This window comes from Neodothiora populina (assembly GCF_041146345.1).
Source record: "Neodothiora populina strain CPC 39397 chromosome Unknown canker_contig_5, whole genome shotgun sequence".
Taxonomy (NCBI): Eukaryota; Fungi; Ascomycota; class Dothideomycetes; order Dothideales; family Dothioraceae; genus Neodothiora; species Neodothiora populina.
Genome location: NW_027191405.1, coordinates 274,296 through 297,205, shown reverse-complemented (window position 1 = coordinate 297,205; position 22,910 = coordinate 274,296). Strand labels below are relative to the sequence as shown.

At 52.6% G+C, this 22,910-nt stretch overlaps 10 protein-coding genes across 10 annotated transcripts; 4 read left to right on the top strand and 6 right to left on the bottom strand.

Annotated features, from left to right (window-relative positions):
* Positions 1-975: 975 nt before the first annotated feature.
* On the bottom strand, positions 976-2,704 carry AAFC00_005110 (uncharacterized protein; the record flags this gene model as incomplete). The annotated part of the gene is made up of 2 exons (XM_069344852.1): positions 976-2,600; positions 2,653-2,704. 2 exons carry the CDS (start codon positions 2,702-2,704, stop codon positions 976-978), a joined length of 1,677 nt encoding a protein of 558 aa, XP_069202676.1.
* Positions 2,705-3,147: 443 nt separating this feature from the next.
* On the bottom strand, positions 3,148-5,045 carry AAFC00_005109 (uncharacterized protein; the record flags this gene model as incomplete). Its single annotated transcript, XM_069344851.1, has 4 exons — positions 3,148-3,688; positions 3,746-4,417; positions 4,582-4,774; positions 4,940-5,045. 4 exons carry the CDS (start codon positions 5,043-5,045, stop codon positions 3,148-3,150), a joined length of 1,512 nt encoding a protein of 503 aa, XP_069202675.1.
* Positions 5,046-6,748: 1,703 nt separating this feature from the next.
* AAFC00_005108 (uncharacterized protein) lies at positions 6,749-8,827 on the top strand (the record flags this gene model as incomplete). The annotated part of the gene is made up of 1 exon (XM_069344850.1): positions 6,749-8,827. The coding sequence occupies one exon, from the start codon at positions 6,749-6,751 to the stop codon at positions 8,825-8,827; it is 2,079 nt and encodes a 692-aa protein (XP_069202674.1).
* A 561-nt stretch (positions 8,828-9,388) lies between these two features.
* AAFC00_005107 (uncharacterized protein) lies at positions 9,389-11,274 on the bottom strand (the record flags this gene model as incomplete). Its single annotated transcript, XM_069344849.1, has 2 exons — positions 9,389-10,163; positions 10,223-11,274. The coding sequence occupies 2 exons, from the start codon at positions 11,272-11,274 to the stop codon at positions 9,389-9,391; spliced, it is 1,827 nt and encodes a 608-aa protein (XP_069202673.1).
* A 799-nt stretch (positions 11,275-12,073) lies between these two features.
* Positions 12,074-13,198, bottom strand: AAFC00_005106 (uncharacterized protein; the record flags this gene model as incomplete). Its single annotated transcript, XM_069344848.1, has 1 exon — positions 12,074-13,198. The coding sequence occupies one exon, from the start codon at positions 13,196-13,198 to the stop codon at positions 12,074-12,076; it is 1,125 nt and encodes a 374-aa protein (XP_069202672.1).
* Positions 13,199-13,803: 605 nt separating this feature from the next.
* Positions 13,804-14,954, bottom strand: AAFC00_005105 (uncharacterized protein; the record flags this gene model as incomplete). The annotated part of the gene is made up of 2 exons (XM_069344847.1): positions 13,804-14,460; positions 14,514-14,954. The coding sequence occupies 2 exons, from the start codon at positions 14,952-14,954 to the stop codon at positions 13,804-13,806; spliced, it is 1,098 nt and encodes a 365-aa protein (XP_069202671.1).
* A 447-nt stretch (positions 14,955-15,401) lies between these two features.
* AAFC00_005104 (uncharacterized protein) lies at positions 15,402-17,846 on the top strand (the record flags this gene model as incomplete). Its single annotated transcript, XM_069344846.1, has 1 exon — positions 15,402-17,846. The coding sequence occupies one exon, from the start codon at positions 15,402-15,404 to the stop codon at positions 17,844-17,846; it is 2,445 nt and encodes an 814-aa protein (XP_069202670.1).
* A 536-nt stretch (positions 17,847-18,382) lies between these two features.
* Positions 18,383-19,338, top strand: AAFC00_005103 (uncharacterized protein; the record flags this gene model as incomplete). Its single annotated transcript, XM_069344845.1, has 4 exons — positions 18,383-18,418; positions 18,696-18,831; positions 18,950-19,147; positions 19,247-19,338. The coding sequence occupies 4 exons, from the start codon at positions 18,383-18,385 to the stop codon at positions 19,336-19,338; spliced, it is 462 nt and encodes a 153-aa protein (XP_069202669.1).
* A 679-nt stretch (positions 19,339-20,017) lies between these two features.
* Positions 20,018-20,819, bottom strand: AAFC00_005102 (uncharacterized protein; the record flags this gene model as incomplete). The annotated part of the gene is made up of 3 exons (XM_069344843.1): positions 20,018-20,080; positions 20,150-20,662; positions 20,748-20,819. The coding sequence occupies 3 exons, from the start codon at positions 20,817-20,819 to the stop codon at positions 20,018-20,020; spliced, it is 648 nt and encodes a 215-aa protein (XP_069202668.1).
* An 837-nt stretch (positions 20,820-21,656) lies between these two features.
* AAFC00_005101 (uncharacterized protein) lies at positions 21,657-22,808 on the top strand (the record flags this gene model as incomplete). Its single annotated transcript, XM_069344842.1, has 3 exons — positions 21,657-21,815; positions 21,879-22,023; positions 22,078-22,808. The coding sequence occupies 3 exons, from the start codon at positions 21,657-21,659 to the stop codon at positions 22,806-22,808; spliced, it is 1,035 nt and encodes a 344-aa protein (XP_069202667.1).
* Positions 22,809-22,910: the final 102 nt, after the last annotated feature.

Genomic DNA, 22,910 nt, shown 5'->3' with positions numbered 1-22,910 from the left:
ATATGGCAAGGGGACGAACAGGAAGGCCATGTTGGCTACACCATATAAGCGACAAAAAGAATTGTATCTGAGCATCTTCTGCGAACTCAAAAGCATTCATGGCTGGACCGAACAAGAATTCCCTCGTCTTTGCACTATTGACTCTCTGATCGGTCGTGAAGCCTCGTTGGTCATTCTCGACCTTGTCAATGTTGGCACCGAAGGCTTCCTACGTGATGTTCGTCGATCATGTGTGGCATTTACACGCGCCAAAGACATATTTCTTGTGATAGGTGGCAGATTCCCTTTACCACCTCGAGATGAGCTGGTCGAGCCAAGGATTCTGGTTGATCCTGTTTCTGGAGTCAAGATCGAGGCTGACATGTCTCGCCCCCTGGCCTTTTACTACTCTTTCTTCAAGGCTAACGGATTGGTCTACCCGAGAAGCATAAACGGCATTGAAGCGATCAACATCCCCGCCGATCTCAGACTTGTGGGAAGAGATTGCGACGACGACGCCGCTGAAAGGAGTTTAGAAAGAATGTAAGCGACGATAAGGAGGAACAATATGGTTCCGAGGGCTGGGAAATGGTTGATGTATTGGCTTGTGAGATGGAGAAGTCGAGTATCTGACAGTCGTCTGATCATATCCTGAAAGCATGCGTGGTCCAGTGTTGTGGCCGGTGTTGATAGGAGTCTGTGAAGTGGCGAGGAAGGGGATGATTGAGATGAGAGATCTACCGAAGTGGGATTCATGTCGTGGTGGATTATGAAAGTCCCTGGTGAAGAGAGCAAGTGGTTAACTTTGGACTAAGCAGCAGATGAGATAGACTATACAACGCCGGGTTTGACAGTATCTTGACCGTAACATATACCGTGATGTGAACAACAAAACGCATGCGCGTGACCATCCAGACAAGCAAGGCCATATATACATAAGACCAGAGAACGAATAAATCGAGCACATAAGCTCGTCATCGATACATCAAGCACCACCTACCCCACCGGCGCCTGTCCCCGTTTCCTCAGGCTGGGTGTAAAAACATCCAAATCCCCCTCCCCAGCAGCCCCTGCACCCTTCCCCTTCGGATCCAGCACCGTCGCACCAGCAAAAGGGCTCCCGTCCTCCTCCCTCGGCGTGACGAACGCCTTCCTCGCACTCCTCTCCTGCCCTCCACCTCCATCATCATCAATAGCTGCAGAAGCCAAAGGGTCATGACAGTAGATCGCAAGGAGCTTATCAACGACTTGTCGCACGAGTTCAGTGGTGTGCGGGTGTTGGAGGGGTTGAGAAGAGAGGTGCGCGCGCAAGGCGAAGAGGGCGCCTTTGTACGTCGTGTGGTAGATGAGTTTGTATTCTTCGTCTTTGCGGGATTGCTGGGGGTCTTGGGGTTGGAGGGTTGTTGTGGCTGCTGGTAGAGAAGAAGAAGCTATTGTGTGGTTGGGATTTCCGGGAGACGGCTGGGGGGGTTTCTGCTGCAGCTGTTGTAGCTGTTGTTGTTGTGACTTCTTTGATTTCGACTGCGATAGCCCGTATAGCCTCATACCCGCCATGACGAGGCGGGACACGAGATCTTTGTTCTTGGTCTCGATGTCTGCGTTTAGGAGCGATGACGACTTGGATGACTCGAGTGCGGCGGGTACACTCTGTACTCTTGCCAGACCCGACCTCTTGCTTGGTTCGGCTTGTGTCGTTGAAGCGACTGAGCTCTTGCTCAGAGAAGTCGTCGGTCGGTTAACGCTCGATGACCTCGACAAAGGCCTTGTTTGCATCGGCACTGTACCGCCATGAGAAGACGTGAATGGTCTGGTTGATGGATATGATGCGCTGCGGGACTCCAAGGCATGAGATGTCAGCTCTCTCAGACTGGGCATCGAAGGTCCCGTGGCGGACGCCGCTTGCACGCTTTCGCCGGGTGTCGATCTCATGCGTTTGCGAAGGGCATCTGCCTCGGTGAATGTGTCGTTGATGGATTTCCTCTTCAGGGACGTTGATGTTGCAGACGTCGATAGTTTCGCGTTTGCTTTCTGGTTATTCTCTACTGAGGAGAATGAATCCGGCAGGTATGTCGCTGAGATAGCAGTGGCATTGTCCGTTGGTCCATCGTCAATTGCACTCGGTGATCGGGGCGTTGCTATCGGTATCTGCTCGAGGCGCTTATATAAGAGATCCGAAGACAGCGTAAGGGCATGCAGACGGAACGACGTCGTCCCATCACCGGCATCACGAGCGCCCTGTGACGACCGAGGTGGCGTCGGCGGACATGATAGTGGCGAAGCATTACTCGACGCAACGAACAACACCTCCGTGATTCGAGGTTGCTTCAACGATAGCGACACATCAATTGGATTGATGACTGCCGCCAAGACTCCCAGTGGCGATTCCGGTCCAGCGGTATGCCACCATTCTGCGTCTTCGTCTGTCCCAGCAGAGTCGAAGAAAGTCTTACTGAACCAGTCTTCTGTACTTTCGTTCTGTGTCCAGACATCGATCACAGGTCCATGAATAACAGCCAGGGGGATCCGAGAGGGATCTACGAAAGCCAGAAAGCGTAGTTGAGAGCCGGGCGGTAGAAGAGATCCAGATGGTTTTGAAGTCTCGGGAGTGCTGAAATGAATATCTAGCACGAGTGTGAGTGATCAGACGAATTGAAATGAGGCAAACATATTTACCTGTTACCGAATGATTACTACTAATAATAAGATCGCCCTTCCACACTTCCATGTCTGGTGCCGCACCTTTTGTTGTATGAACAGCAGACGCGAGGAGGTCGAGATGACGCGTTCGGTAAAGCGCGGTCGCACATGACTCGGTAGATTGATCGGCGCAGCGCGAGCCCGAAACATTACTACCACATACTTATAAATGCAATAGCAAGAGATGCGATATGATGCGAAGACGTATATACTCGTTATTGACTGGTATAACGAGGTCGATACGGAACGGATGGGTGCCAGACTACAGCAAGCGGTCTCTCCACGTACAATGTACAACAACACCAACAGTAATATCAATGACACGAAACGGAGCATATTATTTTGGTGTGTGCTATATTTCTTCTGGCGCTTTATACAAAACGTGGTCCACGGCTGCACACAAAGATTCCATACATCATCCACAACGTTACAACCTTCTTCACAACATCCTTCACGAACAAGTCGCAAATTTTAAAGAAGAATCTCGCCAACCTTGTCCTCGAGACCATCGGCCTTGTACTTGGAGAGGGCAGTTTGCACCTCACCGTTGGGGCCACAATACTTCTCAACTTGCTGCGGCGCACGACCGACGAAGGTCTTTGCGTCAAGGAGAGTGTCAAGCTCGGCCCAGACAGGCTCGAAGAACTTGGTGACACGAATGCGGTCGATGAGGTCGTTGGGCTTGCCCTCCATCTTGACGGCGGCAGAAGCCTGGTGAGAAAGAACACGGATCTCCTCGTGTGCGTCTTGGCGGGAGACGCCCTTCTTAACGAGAGCCATGATGATGTTCTCGGTGGCCATGAAGGGGAGTTCTTCTTGAAGACGAGACTCAATGCGCTTGGGGTAGACGACAAGGCCGCTGAAGATGTTGTTCATGAGAATGAGAAGGGCATCAGCGCAGAGGAACATCTCAGGAATGTCGATACGGCGGATGGCCGAATCGTCAAGAGTGCGCTCCATCCATTGTGAGGCATAGGTGGAGATGAAGTCAGCGTGGAGGTTACCCAGGCGGCTATACGAAATAATGTCAGTCAGAGATCAGCACTTTGAGAGTATGAACATTGCTTACCGGCCGAGGGAGGTGAGACGTTCCGAGCGCATGGGGTTTCTCTTGTAAGCCATGGCAGAAGAACCAATCTGATCCTTCTCGAAAGGCTCTTCAATCTCCTTCCAGGAAGCCAAGTGGCGAATGTCGGTGGAGATACGCTGGCAGGTAGCACCAAAAGCGCAGACAGCGCTGGCAACCTCGAGGTCAACCTTTCTGCTGTACGTCTGGGTGGCGATTGGGTAAGCACCGGGGAACCCGGCCTTCTTTGTGACGAGCTCATCAAGCTGCTCGACCTTGTCATGGTCACCATCGAAGATGGCAAGGAAAGAGGCTTGAGTGCCGGTGGTACCCTTGACACCACGGAACAACAGCTCATCGCGAACTCTCTGCATTGCCTTCAAGTCCATGACGAGGTCCTGAATCCAGACGCACGCACGCTTGCCGACAGTGGTAAGCTGAGCGGGCTGCAAGTGAGTGTAGCCCAAGCAAGGGAGGTCCTTCCACTCCAATGCGAATTGGGAAAGCTTGTCAATGGCGGACGCCATCTTTTTGAGGATGATGTCCAGACCGTCACGCATGAGGATGAGATCTGCGTTGTCGGTCACGTAGCAAGAGGTGGTACCCCAGTGAATCTGACCGGCAGCAGCAGGAGCAGCAAGACCGTAGGTGTGAACCCAAGCCATGACATCGTGCCTGTAGTATTGTTAGAGACTTGCAGTCGCGATATGCCTTGTTTTATCTACGAAAGCGTCCTTGTATCCGGAACTTGGACAATCATCTTATAATTCACAATTCACTCATGTTGAATACACGTCAAGGCGAAGTAATTGAGAAACACATGAGAAGGAAAGACTTGCCTTCGTCGTGCCTCCTCCTTAGCAGCAATGGCAAACTCCTCGTCCTTGACAAACTGGTTGGCCTTCATCTGGGCGAGGGCCTCATCGGTGATGGGCAGACCCAACTCCTTCTGAGACTCCATAAGCCAGACCCAGAGTTGCCTCCACGTGCCCACGCGCATGCGCGGGGAGAAGAGGTGCTTCATGTCCTGGCCTAAGCGGACATGATCGTCAGCACTATCTCATGCACGAGATGCATACAATCAAAAGAAGAAATCTGGAAAAAGCGGTGATATGCGTCATAGGGAACACTTTTTTTTTGTTTCGTTTTCGAGTCTCCATGAGGCTATCAGAGCGATGGAAAGGCAAAGATACTTACTCGCATAGCGAAGCTCCAGGGGATGCCTGAAAGTATCGAATTGGGAAGCAGTGTCGGAACTCATTTTGTACTGCGCGGCTGTTGTTGGTATAGAGAAAGTGGACATGGTGATGGCCGGGTTGAGACGACTGCGGGAACAAATCCGAAAAGAGTTGGCGGGGTGGCTCGGGCTTAATCGATAAGAAAAATTTCTCTGGGCTTTCTGGCTGCAAGTAGATAAGGTATATATGTCCGAGAAGAATGGAACGGAAGCAGGCAACGCGGACGAGAAGAACGAGAGGGAAAAAGATGTAAGTAACAGCAAAGGTCGCGGGTGAAGATCGCCAATGTCAATGAAAATGCTGTGCCGTATATCGGCGGCAGGATACAAGACACGTGAGGGTCAGCGACTTATGCACAGCCTAAAAAGGGAAAGGAGTGTTGATTGATACTGTGGGGCCTCCACTCGATTTCACATCTTCTCCGGTCTAGGATTGGATCAATCAGCCCTATTCAGACGACATGTGCTCGGATTATTGGTTATATATAAAGTTTGATTCTTGGTGTCAGTTGGGAGGCTGCGAACGGACCGAGGGGCTTATATCCAGCGCTTTTGTCTCCTTGTACATGATTTCAGTTTCAATATCTATGCTGCACTTGCTATTGGCCACCAACAACTGCATGATAACTTGTCTGGGTGTGATTTTCCGCAGTGAACTCTAGACTGCCGCCCATGCAGCCGGCATGCTTAGGTGTGGCCGCGAGGTGGGATATGCTGAAGCGAAGACAGCACCAGGCCAAGCACTGCACCCCGATAGATCTACTCAAGGATGTCTTCACTGATCCAATCTGCTTTCCGGTACGGCAGGGCTCTTCCAAATGCTAGCATCCCAAGGGCAGGGGGCGCGTAAACATAGAGGTGGTGTAAGGATGAGCAAGAAACCAGGAGCGCGATGGTCGCGTAAGACGAAGAGAGACAGGGTCGGCAGTCAGAACTAGGCACAGCAGCCAAGGTGATACATTCAAGCCAGAGGCAGGCTGAAGCGTGCTAGAGAGGAGCATGAGACAACACCGTTCTCGAACAGGTAATCAACGATAGAGCAACAATGCTTCCCTACCTTACCTCAGACTCATAGCCATCCCAATAGTTCCCATGGGGCAGACAGCGACGGGTTTCGTCCATGGTCACGACGTGGCAGCATTTAATTATAATCGGTAATAATGCCAAGGGTATGGTACTGTATGAGAGTGGGCTGTGCTTTGAAGTACGGAGATACACGAGACGCGGTCATGAGGAATTGTCTTGGCAGGGTTCTGTTCGACATCGATGCCTGAGCTGGGCAGGCGGTGACGGCGGATGTCTGGTATGTGACTGATCGCTGAGAGGTGTTTTATTAATTATCAAGGCCCATTTTGTTGTCCTGTCCCGCCCATCTGCCCCGCACCTGCAGTGGTTGAGAAAGATCATTCATCATTGGATTAATTATCAAGAGCACATTTGCGGTGATTCGTCTACAGTATATTCTACAGCGGCAAGCCATCTCTATAGCGTCGGCGTCGTCACTCTGGGCTACTTTACTCTAGTCATTGATAATACTTCAGTTGTACATCTATCTTTTGCCACACTTTGGCTTCTCTTGTATCCTTTTTCCCGTTGTACGAGTTCTCTGGGACATGTCGTCTGAAATGGTCTCTTTATAGCATTCGGGTTTTGTTGTCATCATCATTTCTACACTGGATTGCCCCTCATCCGCCTCATTTGCCCAATACTGTACTTAGCGGACTTAAGAGACTGACAGGCAGAGATTCACATACAACTCACCCGTGTCCATGGATGACGACTATGACGAGCGCGAAGAGGAATTGTCCTCGATAGCAGCCATCTTTCCAGAGCTGGTCCTGGATGGCGACAAGCCTTTCTCTGCCTCGCTTCAGCTTCCTGTGTCACCCTCGACGCCTCTGACAGTGCGCTTCCCTCAAGCACCTCTACCTTCGCCACCGCATTCGGATGATGGGAAGCAGGCATTCCGTCCCGCAACGCTGCCTCTGTCTGAAAAGCACGGTCTGAGCCATCTTCCGCCACTCGATCTGCAGCTGGAACTACCCGAGGGCTATCCCAACAACAGCGCACCTGTCATCACCCTATCCACGCAGCCAGAATGGTTGCCTGCGAAAAAGCTGCGGCATCTCAGCGAGGAGGCAGAAAAGCTGTGGGAGGAGTTTGGGAGATGTCAGATCCTGTTCTCTTACATTGACTTTCTCCAGCAATCTGCTGAGCGAGCCTTTGACTTGCTTGACACTGGGCTTGATCTGTCGCCTGCCTTGCAGCCTGCGCTGGTCGAGTATGACCACAGGACCAAGAAAGAGATATTCGACTTGCAGACTTTCGATTGTGGTATATGCCTCGAGCCCAAGAAGGGGCGCGAATGCCACCGTCTTCGCCGCTGCGCACACGTCTTTTGTAGGGACTGCTTGCAGGAATCTTACAACAACTACATCGCCGAAGGAGACGTGGTGCATGTGAGATGCCTCGACCCGACGTGCGGTGATGAGAGTGGCAACACGACAATCAGCCACCGCCGGAGGAAACGCACAGAGCGCAACTTGCATCCGAAAGAGCTGCTGGACATGGGCTTGGACGAGGCTACCGTTCGCCGCTATGTCGAGATGAAGCGCAAAAAGGCGCTGGAGGCAGATAAAAGCACAGTATATTGTCCGCGTGCCTGGTGTCAAGCCCCTGCGAGGTCCGCCAAATATCCTCCGTTGCCGGCAGACATTCGAGAATATCCCGAGTCAGAGACCGAAGACGAGGCCGACAATGCCGAGACGGAAGCAGAGCCGGAAACAGCAGACGCTGAGAAAAAGCCCAGCTCGACTTCCGCTGATCGGCTATGCATCTGCAGCAAATGCTCTCTGGCCTTCTGTCGCGTGTGCTACGCTGGTTGGCACGGTGATTTTGCTAGATGCTGGCCGCGTAACCCATCTGAGCTGTCAGACGAAGAGAAGGCCTCGTACGACTATATCAGGACGCATACTTCACCCTGCCCGACCTGCTCGTCGCCGACCCAAAAGACCATGGGTTGCAACCACATGACTTGCTTCCAATGCCGGACCCACTTTTGTTATCTCTGTGGCGCCTGGCTGGACGGCGACAATCCTTATATTCACTTCAACAATGGTGCCAGCGAGTGTTATCAGAAGCTGTGGGAACTGGAAGAAGGTGACGAGGGTCAAGGCAACAACTTTGGAGGTGCCAGGATGTGGGAAGCCGAAGCCAGGCGGGTAGCAGAAGAAGCCGACCGAGAAGAAGCAGAAAGAATGCAAAACGAAGAGAACGAGCGGGCGGTATTGATGGACGCAGAAGACGACGATTTTCCTTTACGCCTGAACGGTGGTCAGATCTTGCCTGAAGCACCCGCCCCTCCTCCCAACCAGCTCGAGCCGGGTCTAGCAGCTCAATTTGCGCGACTACAGATGCGGGAGCAACTGCCTTTGGCCAATGATCATCATCACCACGAGCAACAACCGCCTGCTGGCCAGCGTCAAGCACGCGGAGGAGGAGGAGGAGGAGGTCGCAGAGGCGGCTGGCATCTCCGAGGAGCAGCCCGAGCCCAAGCAAACTTCCAACGCGGCAGAGGGGGAGGGCGAGGAGGCGGAGCAGCAGCAGCAGCAGCAGCAAGAGGCGGTCGAGGAGGTGCTGTACCCGCAGCTGGTCAAATCAACCAAGCAGCACCAGCGCCAGCCATCATCGACGACGAAGCAGCCGCCGCAGCATTCAGACGCTTCGTCGAGCTCGCCGCACGCGACGAAGAAGAAGAATGGGACTCGGACGAGCTGGATGGCGACAACGACGATGCGCGGTGGGAGATCCGGCCGTTGAGGGGCGAGAGGGGGAATGCGAGACGCTGAGTCTTTCTTTCCTGTCTTTTCTTTTCTGATCATCAGAGCGTCTGACAAGACGAGGCGAGGCGCGGCACACTTGTCTCTTGCATGCATGCTTACAGCGGAACCGTTCTTCTTGTCGTTGGCATTCCTGTTTCCTTTTTTCCCATCCTCTGTGCTGGGTGTTTCTTGTTTGTTTATTGCGTAGATACCACACCTCCCCTTCATACCAAATTGGAATATTGCTCATATTGTACCTCTTTACCCTGCCTTACTCAAGCTCAACAGAGCCTTTCTTCAAGTACAAGGGAAAATGGAAGGCTCCACGCAGTGGCGCCGTCGGCGCAGGACAACGCTGGCCCCACATGATCATTCGAGCTCTTAGATGAGGAATCAGATGAAGAATAAGATGCAAGATAACATCGTGTAGTGAGGGGGGTATATGTACGGTTCGTGTTGATTATTCATACAGGTCTTGAAGCAGTGTATATGTGTACATCTATCTGGGGGGTGTTGGTATCGATGCTAGTCGTTAACGTGTCATTTCTCCTTCCTCATGCGCACGGAGACGTCTTGTGTGCGGCGTCGTTACTTCTTCGATCCCTGGATGGCGGTGCTGCGACACGAAGCAGTGCTAGGCGCCGAATACCCGTCCACGTCAGACGTCGTCGTCGGCGGCGGCGGCGGCAGAGACAAGTCCATGATGCCCCGGGGCACGCCTTGGTCGAGTAAGGTGTCGACCTTGAGCATCAATGGCTCGAGGTATCGCGACTCCCTGCCTCTCATGACGGAGAGTCTCTTGACGATGGAAGAGAGGTACTGTCTGCCGTGCGCGAAAGTGTCGCTCGTGTCGCCTGCTGCGCAGCGCAGCACGTCCGCGACACAGCCGCCGATGTCGGAGAGTTTCTGCTCCATGCCGATGCCGTGCGAGTCGAGCGCGAGGGGGTTTGCGTCCTCGGTGATGCGCACTACGCGTCGGGCCAGCTCGACGGGGTACTCGAGACGCATGCCGCCTTGGCCTCGTCCCCAGATCAGACCGTTGCTCACGCCCATTTGCCACACTAGCACGTGCAGCCATTCGCGGCTGACGGAGATGTCGAGGTGTTGCGTCTCGATGATGTTTTCCATGGCTAAGGCCACTGTGTCCAGGGAGCTTTGGGTTTCTGCTAGCCAGGAAGCTGAGCACAGGGCGCGCTGTCGGGTGCCGCGCCAGATTCCGATGAACTTCTGATCGATGGCTGAATACAGGTGGACAAGAGTGACGAAGCCGTTGAGGAGACGCGGATCTTCCGAGTCGAACAGCAGTGGAAGCTCTATCGAAGGCTGAAGGCGGGTGTGTTTGCGACGTTGAATGGCGTATGCTCTGTGATGGACAATCAGCATTTTTGTTTCTGGTCGACAATTCTGTCTGAACAAATCTACCTTTCCGTGATGAACAAGAGCCAGAACAGTCTGCGCTTCCACTGCGCTTCGATCGGATCATCTCTTGCGAGAGCCCGATCGTCGTCCAGATCCATAATCTCAGCAAAGGAAATGGACTCTTGTAGATAGTGCCACGCCTTTTCGCTCCTCTCTCCCTCCTTGTTCCCGTAGTACGCAAAGAGGAAGAAGCTTGTGATGACGGTCAGCGAAGTCGGTTTGCTGATGTAATCATATCGTTGTCGTGTCCGTAGGCATTCCTCAACGAACATGTCACCTTCCGATGACGGCCGACCAGGAAGTGGATCGAACGATGGCAACGGGACAGAAGAGGAAAGCTGGACGATGGTGGCGGCGGATAAGGCGCACAAGAAGGAATGTGTCTCTGGTGTCATGGCAGTTGCGGGACTGTATAGCCGGTGGTCCAGGTATATCTTTGGATCGATGACCGGCATGATAGGAAATAGATTGTTGAAGAATATGTGAACGTAAGGGTAGAAGCGCGCGTTGGCAACATCCGGTAGCATAGGTCGCGATTCCAATGAAGACCACCGGGGTTCCGTCGCAGGCATTGCGGCAGAGTGCCATGTCCCATCGAAGGCGTATGCCGCGGCCAGGAGCGCGGGATCCGTAGGGAGTGGTTGTGGATGACCGTGGGCTCCGGTGGGATAGAATGCGTAGCCTTGAGCGATGCTCGTCGGCGGAAGGGGATGTTCAACCCCAGACCCACCGCCCGGAGACGACTCGGAACTCAGTGACAACTGACTATACCCATCGAGGAACGAGTTCGGGCTGCAAGGAAAATCATTGCTATGCGGCGTGGCTTCATCAATTTCTCGCAATGCGCGCAGAACCTGCGCACTTCTCAATCCCTTGGGGCCTTTCTTCTTGGGTGGCTGCAGATAGCAGCATCTGATTGCTGCTTTCCTGCAAGGTCCGCAAGGACTTTCGCCATTGCATCTGACTTTGCGCTTTCGACAGCAGTCACATGCTCGCCTGATCGAACTGGCTTGTTTAGTTGCAGAATGCCTTGTCTCTCCTGTCTCTTGAGGCATACGATCGGTGGATGTAAGCCAAGCATATGTGGGGGCACGTCGATGTGGAAAGATGATGAGTGCTATTCCGGCGATAGGCGTGTGAAGTGTACATAAAGAGGAGGCAATTCAATCAACGACCATATAAGCCATGCATGCAGTTCGCGACGGCGATTGACCAACAGAAGCTCGAGCCGTCAAAGAGCAATCCGGTGATGAACGAAATATGTGGATTTCCGCAGTCGCAAATCCTGGACCGTCAGAACTCTGCCACAATAACTTATCGTGAGGTGATCTCATGTTTAGTTGCGGGGAAGGCAAGTGTACAATGCTGTACAAGTGGAAAAGAGTTCATGCGATCGCGAGCCTAATGCAAAGTAAAGCATCAGCACTAACCGGGTATGGTGTGTTCGAACCCTATACGATTCTCAACGAAGCGAACATCGCTTAGCCATGGCAGGGTCTCCCGAGTACATGGACCTGCGCTGGAGTCAAGTCCATCCGCCCCAAAGCCCCTCCTGGGCGGAACCAAAAGCAATAAAAGTATTGCGCGATATCAATAGCACAGTTACTTTGGTGAGCGTGCTTCATGATTCGTTTTTAGCGCCATTTTATAGCTGCCTGTGGTAGCCATCTGTGGGTGTTCGGCGTCTAACACTGCCACCGAGAGGCCGGACATCCCGGTGAGTCCGACGAACCACCGAAGGGTTGGTTGACCGTTGCGCGTGTGTTGATTTCAGTAAGCCCAACTTGAACAAGAGCCGAGAGGTACGAGTGTTTTTGGGATCGAGAAACCGCAGCAATCGATTGTTTCATCGTATCAACTCGGCTGCTGAGCGTGCTGCTGTTGGAGTTGCTGCTGTGATTGGTGGTAACCGCCCTGCTGGTAAACGGGATCCTCTTCTCTCACTATATCAACGGCGATGCTGCTCTCGACGAAATCCTCAAGTTCTTCACTGACCGTCTTGAGCTTTTCTTTGACGCTGGACGTGCCTTCGAAGCCCACAATGTGCCGGGCAGGAGGATTGTCATGTCCGCCAATAGCGGCAACCGCATGCACCGTCTCGGCGACCAATTGATCGCGCAAGGGCTTGTGAAGTGGAGCATAGACGCTGTTGACCGTGTCGGCCTGAAGCTGATCGCCCACGGTGGGCTCCTCGGTGCCCTCTAACTTGTCGAGAAGACTGGCCAGGATGTCGCGAAACAGCGGTGCAGGGTTGCTGTCGGGAGCGTAGGCTGGCAAAGGAGGTACCGAGGTGATTTTATTCGTCAAGACGGCGATTTCTATGTTGGGCTGGATGATTGTCATTTTGATGTTGAATGGCGCGACCTCGTAGGCCAGACTGTCGCAGTAACCCTCGATGGCCCATTGGCTCGAGCAGTAGATGCCCAGTCCAGGGGTGCCCAAGTGACCCGAGAGCGCTGAAAGCATCAAGACGTGCCCGTTGCGCTTGGTCCTGAAGCTGGGAAGAATCGCCTTGATCACATTGACGGGACCGAAGAAGTTTGTCTCGAACTGGTCGCGCACGAGGGATTGTGTCCTTCGACTCTGCGCCAGCTCTTCCACTGTGCCAACCACCGTCTCAGAGGTGCAGCAGAAGAGGATGTCGATGCGGCCATAGCATTGCAAGGCGTCTGCAATCGCGCTCTGGCAGTGTCCCATATTCCGCACGTCCAGTCCCACGACTCTCAGCCGTCCCTGCCATGCCTCTTGCCCTTTGACTTCCTGTAGAAACTCCTTGAACTCGCGCGATCGCTCCTCGTCCTTTTCGAACTCGACAGGCCGCACGCCGGCGACTATGTAGTCTCCATGGTCCAAGAGGTAGCGCGAGAGCGACACGGCGACGGGCGAGTCTCCGCTGGTCATGAACCACACCCGCGGAGCATTGTGGGCTGGGAACTTGGGCAGTCGAGGAGGTTTGAAGTCATTTGCCGGGGAAGTCATTGTGCGACCTCATCCCGGTCTGTGGGGGTTTATTGCTGTGATAAGAGAGAGACGGATGGGTTTCTTGTCCGATGTGATATCATGGATTCAGACGGTGCATTCATCCATCGGCAGACGATTGTCCAGTTCTCGGCTTTTGCGTGTAGGGGAAATGTGGTTTTGCGGGGTATTTGTTTCATGTACAGAGCACACCCTTGCTATTCATGATTTATATTGTGATGATGGCTAAGTGGTGGTCATAGGTGGTTCTCGGTAGCAGATGTCGTTCGTCCTCGAATTTGTTATCAGAAACTAAGTGATGCTTACTACAGACATGGGCTATGGGCAATTATCAAGCTGGGTCGATGGACACGACAGTTTGCGAGATGTCCACCATTAATCGCTCGAGTCGCATGAACAATCACATATCGATATACAGAGGCTATGGTGAACTACTTTGGAATTTGCATTGGGTATCGTTAGCAATCGAGCGTCTGCCGGAGCCAGTAAATCTACTTGACAGCCACGTTCTCAAGCTGCGTAAGCATCGTGAGCATAGACGATATCTTGAGCTTGAACATGGGGGGTTGCAATCGTTCTCGTTCATCTTCCCTGCCATTACTCCCTCAAGAGGCCGGCGTCGCTGGGGTCGCAGGAGTCATAGGTGATGTCGGGGAGGTGGCATTCCTGCTTCTCTTCTTCCTTCTCTCACCAGTCTTGGACCTCTTGACCAAAGGCTTTCCTTCGGCCGTCGCAGCATCAGCCTTGGCTTTGGCCGCAGTTGTTGACGCAGCGAAGGGCGTGGCTCCCAACGCATTCCTGCTTTGCTCGAGCTTTCTGGCAATCTCTGCCTCCTTGGCTTTGGCGGCTTCCAGTTCGGCCTGTTTGGCACGCAGCCTCTCTTTGGTCGCACTGAATATGAAATTGCCTGGCTCTCCGCGTAGGGGATTTTCGTCCATGTACTCGTCCCCGTAGCGCGTCATCATCTGCAAGCTTTCGAAGAGAGCGAATGAATCTCTCGGATCGGGTACTTGTGCGGCAGTGGATGCGACGGAAGGTGCTTGGGGATTGCCCTCGAGCGCAGCCGCAGTGTTCGGCTGAGAGACATGATTGCCTGGTGGAGCGATGCTTCCTTCCCGACTTGGTTGCAGTCCTGGCGATTGCGTCGATGTAGCTGCTTTGCTTGGGGCTGGTGGGAAAAATGTGTAGCCAAGGGCGGGCGTGAAGATGGGCAAGGGTTCGGCCAGCTCTGCCAATTTGCTGAGCGAGTTCATGGCCGAGAGCTAGACCTGTCAGTTGTGATTGATCAAGTGGTGCAACATGGAACTGTCCTTACCATGTGGTTTCCAATGATGTCAGACACCGATGGCGCCTGGTACATGTTCTCGCCCACGATGTAATATGTGCCGAGCACGGTGATGTCGTCCTCGCGCGGTGTCCTCTTCCTCCGCTCTTGCTTCCTTATGACCCAGATGCCCGTATCCACTACTTCGGCATCTTCCACCTTCTGTGGCTCGCCCACGATCATGTACTCGACGCCATTCATGGACTTGAGTCTTGTCTCGAAGGCCTCGCGCTTGTTGCATATTTCCCACGTGCGCATGTCATTCTGCGCTTGCTCCCACAAGAGGCCATTCTTGCTGGTATGATCGAAGAAGGGCGACTCTCGAATGATAGGATGGACAGTGTCTGCGCTGATGCCGCCCCACCACTGGATCACTTCTGGACGTCGGAACTGAACTTCATCCAAGGGCGCATTCTGGTACTTCCCTGTCATGGCGCAGAGGACACGGGCGCATGACTCTCCGACGACTGAAAGTCAACAATCAATGACCTTTTGTGTATCAGCGGAGCGCGGGGGAATTCTCCCCAAAGCTGATCGCCGTCAAGACGTGACAAGGGCAGGAATAAGGTTGTCGGCCGTCGGCACTCGTGCTCTTAGCGTGCGGGTCAAACGGAAAACATCGGCAGGGTCTGAGAAATTCCAGAAGCAGATGATGCCGGAGAATAATGACTGATGGAAGATTAATTCATCCATCTTCTGACATGTGTGCGACCATATTCTTGCCATCCTCATCGTGAATTCAGAGTGGCACGCCTGGCATTGCACGATCTCTCCTTGTCTTCTATGTCTTTTGTGTTGGCCTGGAGCCTAGAATATCATTCCCTATCGGTCCTGCCTGATTGATAGAATACATCATATATCCTGGTACCAAGCTTTTCAATGCACCCGCCGCGCCTGCTTTTCCTGGATGCATATGACTCCTTCAGTAATAATATAATCGTCCTCCTTCAGGAACAACTCAATGCGACAGTCGAGACGATCCACATAGACGACGAGCGCTTTGCCACCGACGATGATGCGCACTTCCATACATTCCTGAAAGGCTTCGATGGCGTCGTAGCCGGCCCAGGTCCTGGCGATCCTCGAAACCCAGACCATCTGGGACTCATCGGCAGACTTTGGCATGTACCAGATGCCATCTGTCTCCCAGTACTGGGCATATGTCTTGGTTTCCAGAGCCTTGCCCTGGCGTTTGGTGGATCGGCTGAGAGACTTGTCGAGCCACGCCATGGTCTGATTACTGAACTAACACATTGCGATAATGGCATCTTCAGAGGTGTTGGAAGTGTGGATGCGACACAGTATCATTCACTGCATGTTCGATTAGATGGATCGAAACTTGCGCGCACGCGAGATCAGTTGTGGCAACCGACAGAATCATGTCCGAAACTGGCTCCCCTGGCCTGGGACCTGTCAGATCAGCGCAATGGCCCAGTACTGATGGCGTTGAAGCATAGCGACAAGCCATTCTGGGGCGTACAGTATCATCCGGAATCCATCTGTACCAATGCAGCTGGTGCAAGCGTTATCAAAAACTGGTGGTTCGAAGCACTAGCATGGTCATTCCAGCAGGCAGCGGCAAAGGCCGTCGCCTTTGGCCCGCCCATCAGTGCAAGTCATGCGTTTGACACGGATTCCAGCGATTGCAGTGAATCTGAGGGACACGACTCGAGTTCGAGGTCATCACTCGATATCACTTCTGGCTTCACGCTTCCGACTGCGCATAGCACGCCGGTAGCGACTCGAGACTCGTCTAGAGTGCGACAAGAACGACGAAGTGAGAAGCGCACGGTAGCTTGGAGGAGCATTGGTACTGAGGGAAGTGAAGTATCAGCTACTGTGCTTCTCAGTGCACTCCAAGATGTCCAAGGAAGGATCATTCTACTGGAGTCTGGCACAAAGCATGGCGTGCCTGTGAGGCCAGAGACTGGTCGATTTAGTATCCTCGCATGCTTGGATGGGACACCGCTGTCCATAACATATTCCACAAGCCGAGGGACAATCACGAGCACTCTGCCTGGAACGACAAGTGAAGTATCGGGTTCCATAGAAGATGTCTGGACAACTATCGACAACTTTATGGACAGTAATCGGGCCGTCGATGGGCCCGAAGTATTGCCCTTCTGGGGTGGTCTTGTCGGTTTTGTCTCTTACGAAGCAGGATTACAGACCATCGATGTACAGCCTTCGCCAGTGTCAGAGCGACATCCGGATGTCTGGTTCATTCAAGTTGAGCGTAGTGTCGTCATCGACCACGTCGAGGACAAGATATTTATTCAAACCATACGCGATCATGACCATGACTGGGTACGGCACACGGTGTCTGTCATTGATCACAGCATACACTCTGTGGCTCTTCCGACGAATAATGGCGACGCGTTTATCTCCAAAGACTCTGCAAGGGAACAGCAACATGAGTCACTACAGGAATCGATGGTCTCCACTCCAGCACGAGACGTCTACTCCCACAAGATTGATACATGTCAGTCTGGCATCCGGGCTGGCGACTCGTACGAGCTCTGTCTTACTGATCAAACTACTGTGACTTTTGCCCAAGGTGCGCAGCCCACTGCTTGGGAATTGTACGGTCGACTCCGCAACATGAATCCCGCACCATTCGGCGCGTATATGCGATTCAAGGGTGGCGAAACGCATGAGGATATTACGATCCTGTCTAGCAGTCCCGAGCGTTTCTTGTCCTGGTCAAGGACAGGGAAATGCCAGTTTCGACCGATTAAGGGCACAGTGCTCAAGACGGATGACATGACACGCGAAAAGGCAGAATCAATACTGAATAGCGACAAAGAGCAAGCGGAAAACCTGATGATTGTCGATCTTATCCGACACGATCTGCACGGAGTGGTTGGACCTGGTAATGTGCGCGTGGAAAAACTGATGCAAGTCGAGGAATACGAGACGGTGTATCAGCTGGTCTCTGTCATAGAAGGGCAACTTCCCTCTACCTCTCGATCCTTCAATGCTTCTGGCGAGAAGAATAACAAGGCCAGAACCGGACTGGATGTGCTCGCCGCTTCACTACCTCCTGGTTCAATGACGGGTGCGCCAAAGAAGCGCTCATGCGAGATTCTGCGGGATATCGAGGGAAGCGCGAGGAGCTTGTACAGCGGCGTTATAGGGTATTTCGATGTCGGCGGTGGGGGTGACTTTTCCGTGGTCATCAGGACGGCGTTCCAATGGAGTGACGAAAAGAAATGGCGTCTGGGTGCGGGAGGCGCAGTGACTACTTTGAGTACTGCTGACGGAGAATACGAGGAGATGATGGCTAAGAGGGCCAGCTCTCTCCGGGCGTTCTTGCCGGAGTGAGGCTTATTTGCACGCACTGGAGTTATTATTGGGGGTACTGTCCTTTTTCAACACGATGTGTTTGTTATATACCACATTTGGACTCGAATGCTCAACGCATATAGATTTGTTTTTCTCTGCAGACTAAATGCATCGTATACAGATGGACGCCATCAGAAGACATCGTTTTTGTCTTTTGCCGATTCTTACAATCGCCTCAATCCGAGACCACCCCAATGTCGACCCAAGCACTATATCCGGCGGACCTACTATTCCCACAACGCTCTTCGAACATCCATCGGCAGAGCGGACGATCTTCTTGTCTTTCAACGGGGCGCTTGTCCTGGCTCTGGCCATGAATTGACTTTCGAAGGTTCAACGCTTGACGTCAGCACGTACAACAGGTCTTCCAAATCATATAGATAGAGGTGAAAGAGGACACAGAGTCTAAGCAACGATTGAATTCCCTTTTTTTTCTTGCGTAGTATTTTTATCTGTACAGAAAACTATCCAACTACACCTTTCTATTACTACTGAAGAAAAGAATCAAAGACAAAATGGCCGCCGCAGCTCTTGATCTCACTCGCAATCTGGTATGTTGACTATCGTCTTTACCTGATCTGTCTACTGCACTGAGGATGAATGTACCACACGCGACGTACCACACCGCTCCATGTCCTCGTCGCGCCTGCATGAATCCGTCCCGAGTGACGGACAGAGCCCCTCCAGCACTCAAGCACCAACTTCCCTTCTGCGCCGCATCTGCCTCTATCCGCCCTCGATACTCAACCCCCAAACCCCAGACCCTCCAGTGCTGGTGGTCTGCTCCACAATGGCTCCGTGACTGATGATGGTGATGTATAACCATAGTCTCTCTACTGCATCCCCGCAGCGTGGGTCCTGAGCATCATCCCGCACTTCTACGCCGCCAGCCTCGGGAAGTTCGACAACAAGTACCCTCGGGGTTACATCAAGGCCGTCGAGGCCGATCAGGCCGTCGACAAAGGTATCTATCCATTCCCATCCCCATGCCTGCCTACCCCTCTGTGTCCTCCCCCCCCCCCCTTCCCCACCCCCAGGACACAATAAAGGCGCAAAACTCGGACTGATCAAGCGCACAACAGCGACGAAAGGCAAGATCCTGCGCGCCGAAGCAGCGCAGCAGAACGGCTTCGAGAACGTGGGCCTGTTCGCCGCCGCCGTAGTCGCGGGAAATATCGCCAAGCTGGATAATTGGACTCTGAACGCGCTCGCGGGCGGATATCTGGCAAGTCGGGTGGCTTATAATCTGATTTATATCACCAATGAGACGGATGCTATGGGTGAGTTTTCTTTTTTTTTCTTTCTGTCTTTTCTTTACCTTTTGGGAACGCGAAGGCAGATGGGAGCTGGGAACGATTGGCTGACTCTATGCGTGATAGCGAACGCTCGCACTATGGCTTTTTTGTCGGGCGTCGGAATGATCTTCACGCTGTTCATCAAGAGTGGTAATGCTCTTGTTAACCACTTGTAGATCCGATTGACGCGGTCAGGGTTGGTGGGTCCCGATGGAATGGAACGTCTGGTATGGTAGATTGGCTTTGATCTATAGGATTAATATATGATACAAGTGACGGGTCGCACGCAACGAGATTCACTTGTCAAATCACACGAACGTCATGGCCAGGTTTTGGTCGGATTATACATGAGATTTTCTCGTGCATATGCTGTTTCGTTGCTCTGTCAACCCTGCTGCGTGCATGATCGCATGTTCGTACCGCATTAGGGTTGTATATACATGATAGCACCCGACGCAGAAGCGCCAATGCTCAGCCGAGTCGTCGCATGCCCGCTCCCGCCCCATGGCACGCCTGACATGGGGTTGTTCCTTGGATGTCTTGGTGTACTCTCAGAGCTACCTAGGAAGGGAGGTATGTTTTTGGTCGAGTCTGCTCAACGGCGCCTTGTTGACGGCACATATGGAAATGTCCTCCCCTTTGGGGTACTGAGTCGAAATCCCGTCCGACTCTGTCCACACGGGGTCTCTCCTGTGTGAGCGCCTTTGGTATGATGTGGTCGTGCCAGGTGTCTGCTAGCGCACAAACTCGCTTCCTAGACAGCTGCAGTCACGGAGATAGGGCTCGGTCATCCCTGTGTAGCCTCTTCATGGCGTGTTCCATCCTGTCCGTCGATCTCAAACAAAGGTAACTGGTTTACCAGAAGCGCCAGATGATGAAGAAGAGAATAATGAATCCGAGAGCGGCGAAGGGACCATACTGTAGAGACTGTCAGCACGAAGAGATGCATTGTTGATTCCCTGGTCCAGAAAGAAAAGGAAGACTGACCTGTTTGAGCAACAACTCCCAGTTGATGCGCACAGCCGCACGCTTGTACTTCTTACTCGACTCTCTCAGATCCGAACTCATCTGGCCCATCTTGTCGAGACTGTCTCCACGGTACAACAGATCCTCGAGATTCTTGGACATGATCTGCGTGGTCTCCTTGAGCTGCTGGTCGAGTTTCGTGAGATTGTCCGAGGCGCGCGGGTTCTCGTACGACTTCTTGGTGCGCTGGATGAACGTGTCAAAGTCATTGAATGCATAAGGTCGCAGGCCCCCGGCCCGGTAGTCCTTGTGGGTGTTTATGAACTCGGCCGAGATGTCGTCGAGGTAGATCTGGGCGAGGTGTTTGGGGAATGCGCGCTCGGTGATTGCGAAGAAGACCAGGTCGTCGTGGCGCAGGTAGTGTAGCAGGAAGTTGCCCGAGTCGATGGCGGCGCGCGGCACCGAGTTGTTGGTCAGCCCTCGCACTATCGACCGCTGTTGCGTCTTGAGGTTGGCTATGCTGCCGCCTTCCTCCTGCGTGTGCAATGTTGTGTCAGTAGCCGCCTTACTCTTTAATGCGAAGATAGCACATGTCACAGGGGGGCGGTGTTTGTCTTACGGGTGAGTTCTCCACCGATGCGGCAAGCATTAGCCCGTCCAGACGGACGACCTGTGTGCTGTGAATGGGCATGATGTTTTTTTTTCTGGTTGTGTGTAGTCGGCAAAAGCAGATGATTGCGATTGTGTTTGCTGTTCACCAGTCGTCGAAGCCGATAGGCGCAGGGTAAGGTAGTAATCACTTGATAATAATGAAACAAAGTACCTGCCTTACCTTACTATATGCGGGGACCAGGGGTTTAGTCGCTTTCACTCCGGACAACCTGTCTTTATGTCTGTACTTGAATTCATCATGTCACTGTTCCAGTCGACGACAAGGCAACTTGTTTCATCTAAGAACAATTCTTCGGATAATCCGCCATTATTGAAACTGTGTACACACATAATCTCATCACCATTCGAGCCTTGGTTGGCATGGCTAAGACGTAGAACAATCAAGGTTTGCCCCACAGAACTGCATGGCCGATTCCCACGCTGTGCCTACCAGTACTTTCTTGAGCCACTACAATACTTCCCTTGGATAGTTCTGGGCACATCATAGTGATGCAGTGAAGGACGGTGTTCGACTCTGGCCAGTCATGTCTCATCCTCGAAAAGGACATGGTGTATCCAGGACCAGCAACTTACTCGGTTGGGATCTTGGTTCAGCGAACCGCCTCTTCCCCACACTTCGGGCATGTACAGTACAGTAAGCTTGACATGATCTTCGCGACCAGTATTGATTGAACAGTGATTGAAAACACAACATACGTTTTTTTTGATACGTCAGTCGCTGGCCTACCAAAAGCAAAATTCAAGAAAAGCAATTCGTTGAACCCAAAGCGCAGAGCAGAGTACCGGCTTGGGTGCAGAGATCAATACACAATCCAACGAGATAAAAAGAATTTCACCACCACATTCATCAATCAAGATGGCCCCAAGAAGTCTGCAACGTCGACGCACGCATAATCTGCTCCTGATCTCGAAACTCTTGAGCCAAAAGGAGTCTGCATCGCCATTCACTCTGATCATTGATAGTCTGGAGCAGTCTGGTCAACCGCTCATTCGCGAGTATATCAAGCGTGCAAATGTGAGAAAGCCAAGACATTGCTATCCGTGCAGAAGTGAATAACTCTGACATTTACCCATGTAGACTGCACGGAATCAAGTCATATTCGTGTCATACCAGACGCTACGGAAGCCTCGTGGTGCTGACATATTCGTCCCAGCATGGAGGGAAGGGTTCGCCACTGTGCAGAGGCAGATTGTGGCGCATCTAAGCGCATCACCAACACAACGTAAGTCCATATGATCAAGCCTGCTCCGAAGATTGAGTCTAACAGGTCAAAAAGGCAAAGTTGTCATATTCGACAGTCTCAACACCCTCTGCTCGGATCCGATGATCTCATCGAATCTTCCGGCGGCTTTGTCGTCGTTCATATCCCCCACGGTCTCTTTGCTGGCACTCTATCACGCTGACATTCCTATTGCGACATCGATACTTCAGTCAGCACCTTATAGTCCACAACCCTTGACGGTATTGAGATATCTAGCTACGACCATCATGACGACGCACTCAATTCATCATGTACTATCACGAAAGGCTGCTCGGGATCGTAGCGTCGCAGAGCCAGTCTTCGGCCTCGAGGAAGACATCGAAGGTATCCTTGTCGGTCTGGGTGGCAATGGACCCGAGGGACTCGTGCTCGAGATGGAGTATAGACGCAAGTCAGGACGAGGAGTGCGCGAGTGGTATTTTCTACCTCATCCATCCATCAAACCCGCCACGTCATCACAACAGACCTCTAGCGGTGGCAATGTGAGCAGGTTCAGAGAAACGGTGATACTCCTCGAAGATCAGCCGCTATATAGACGACCCGAGGAAGAGAATGGCAAGGGAGCGGCCGAGGACGATGGCATGGACGTCACGTTTGAGCTCGGTCTCACAGAGAAGCAGAGACGAGATCGTGAGGGTGTTGTCCTGCCTTACTTTGATGCTCAGAAGGGTGGAGGAGAGGGTGGTAGGATCCTCTACGACATGGGGGTCGAAGACGACTTTGACGAGGAGGAAGACGAGATATGATTACCTAGTAATAGCATGCATGAGACGTTCGCATATCACCTATACCATTGCGTATCAAGATACTCCGGGGTAGATTCTCCGACGAATGCCAAGATTGAGCTT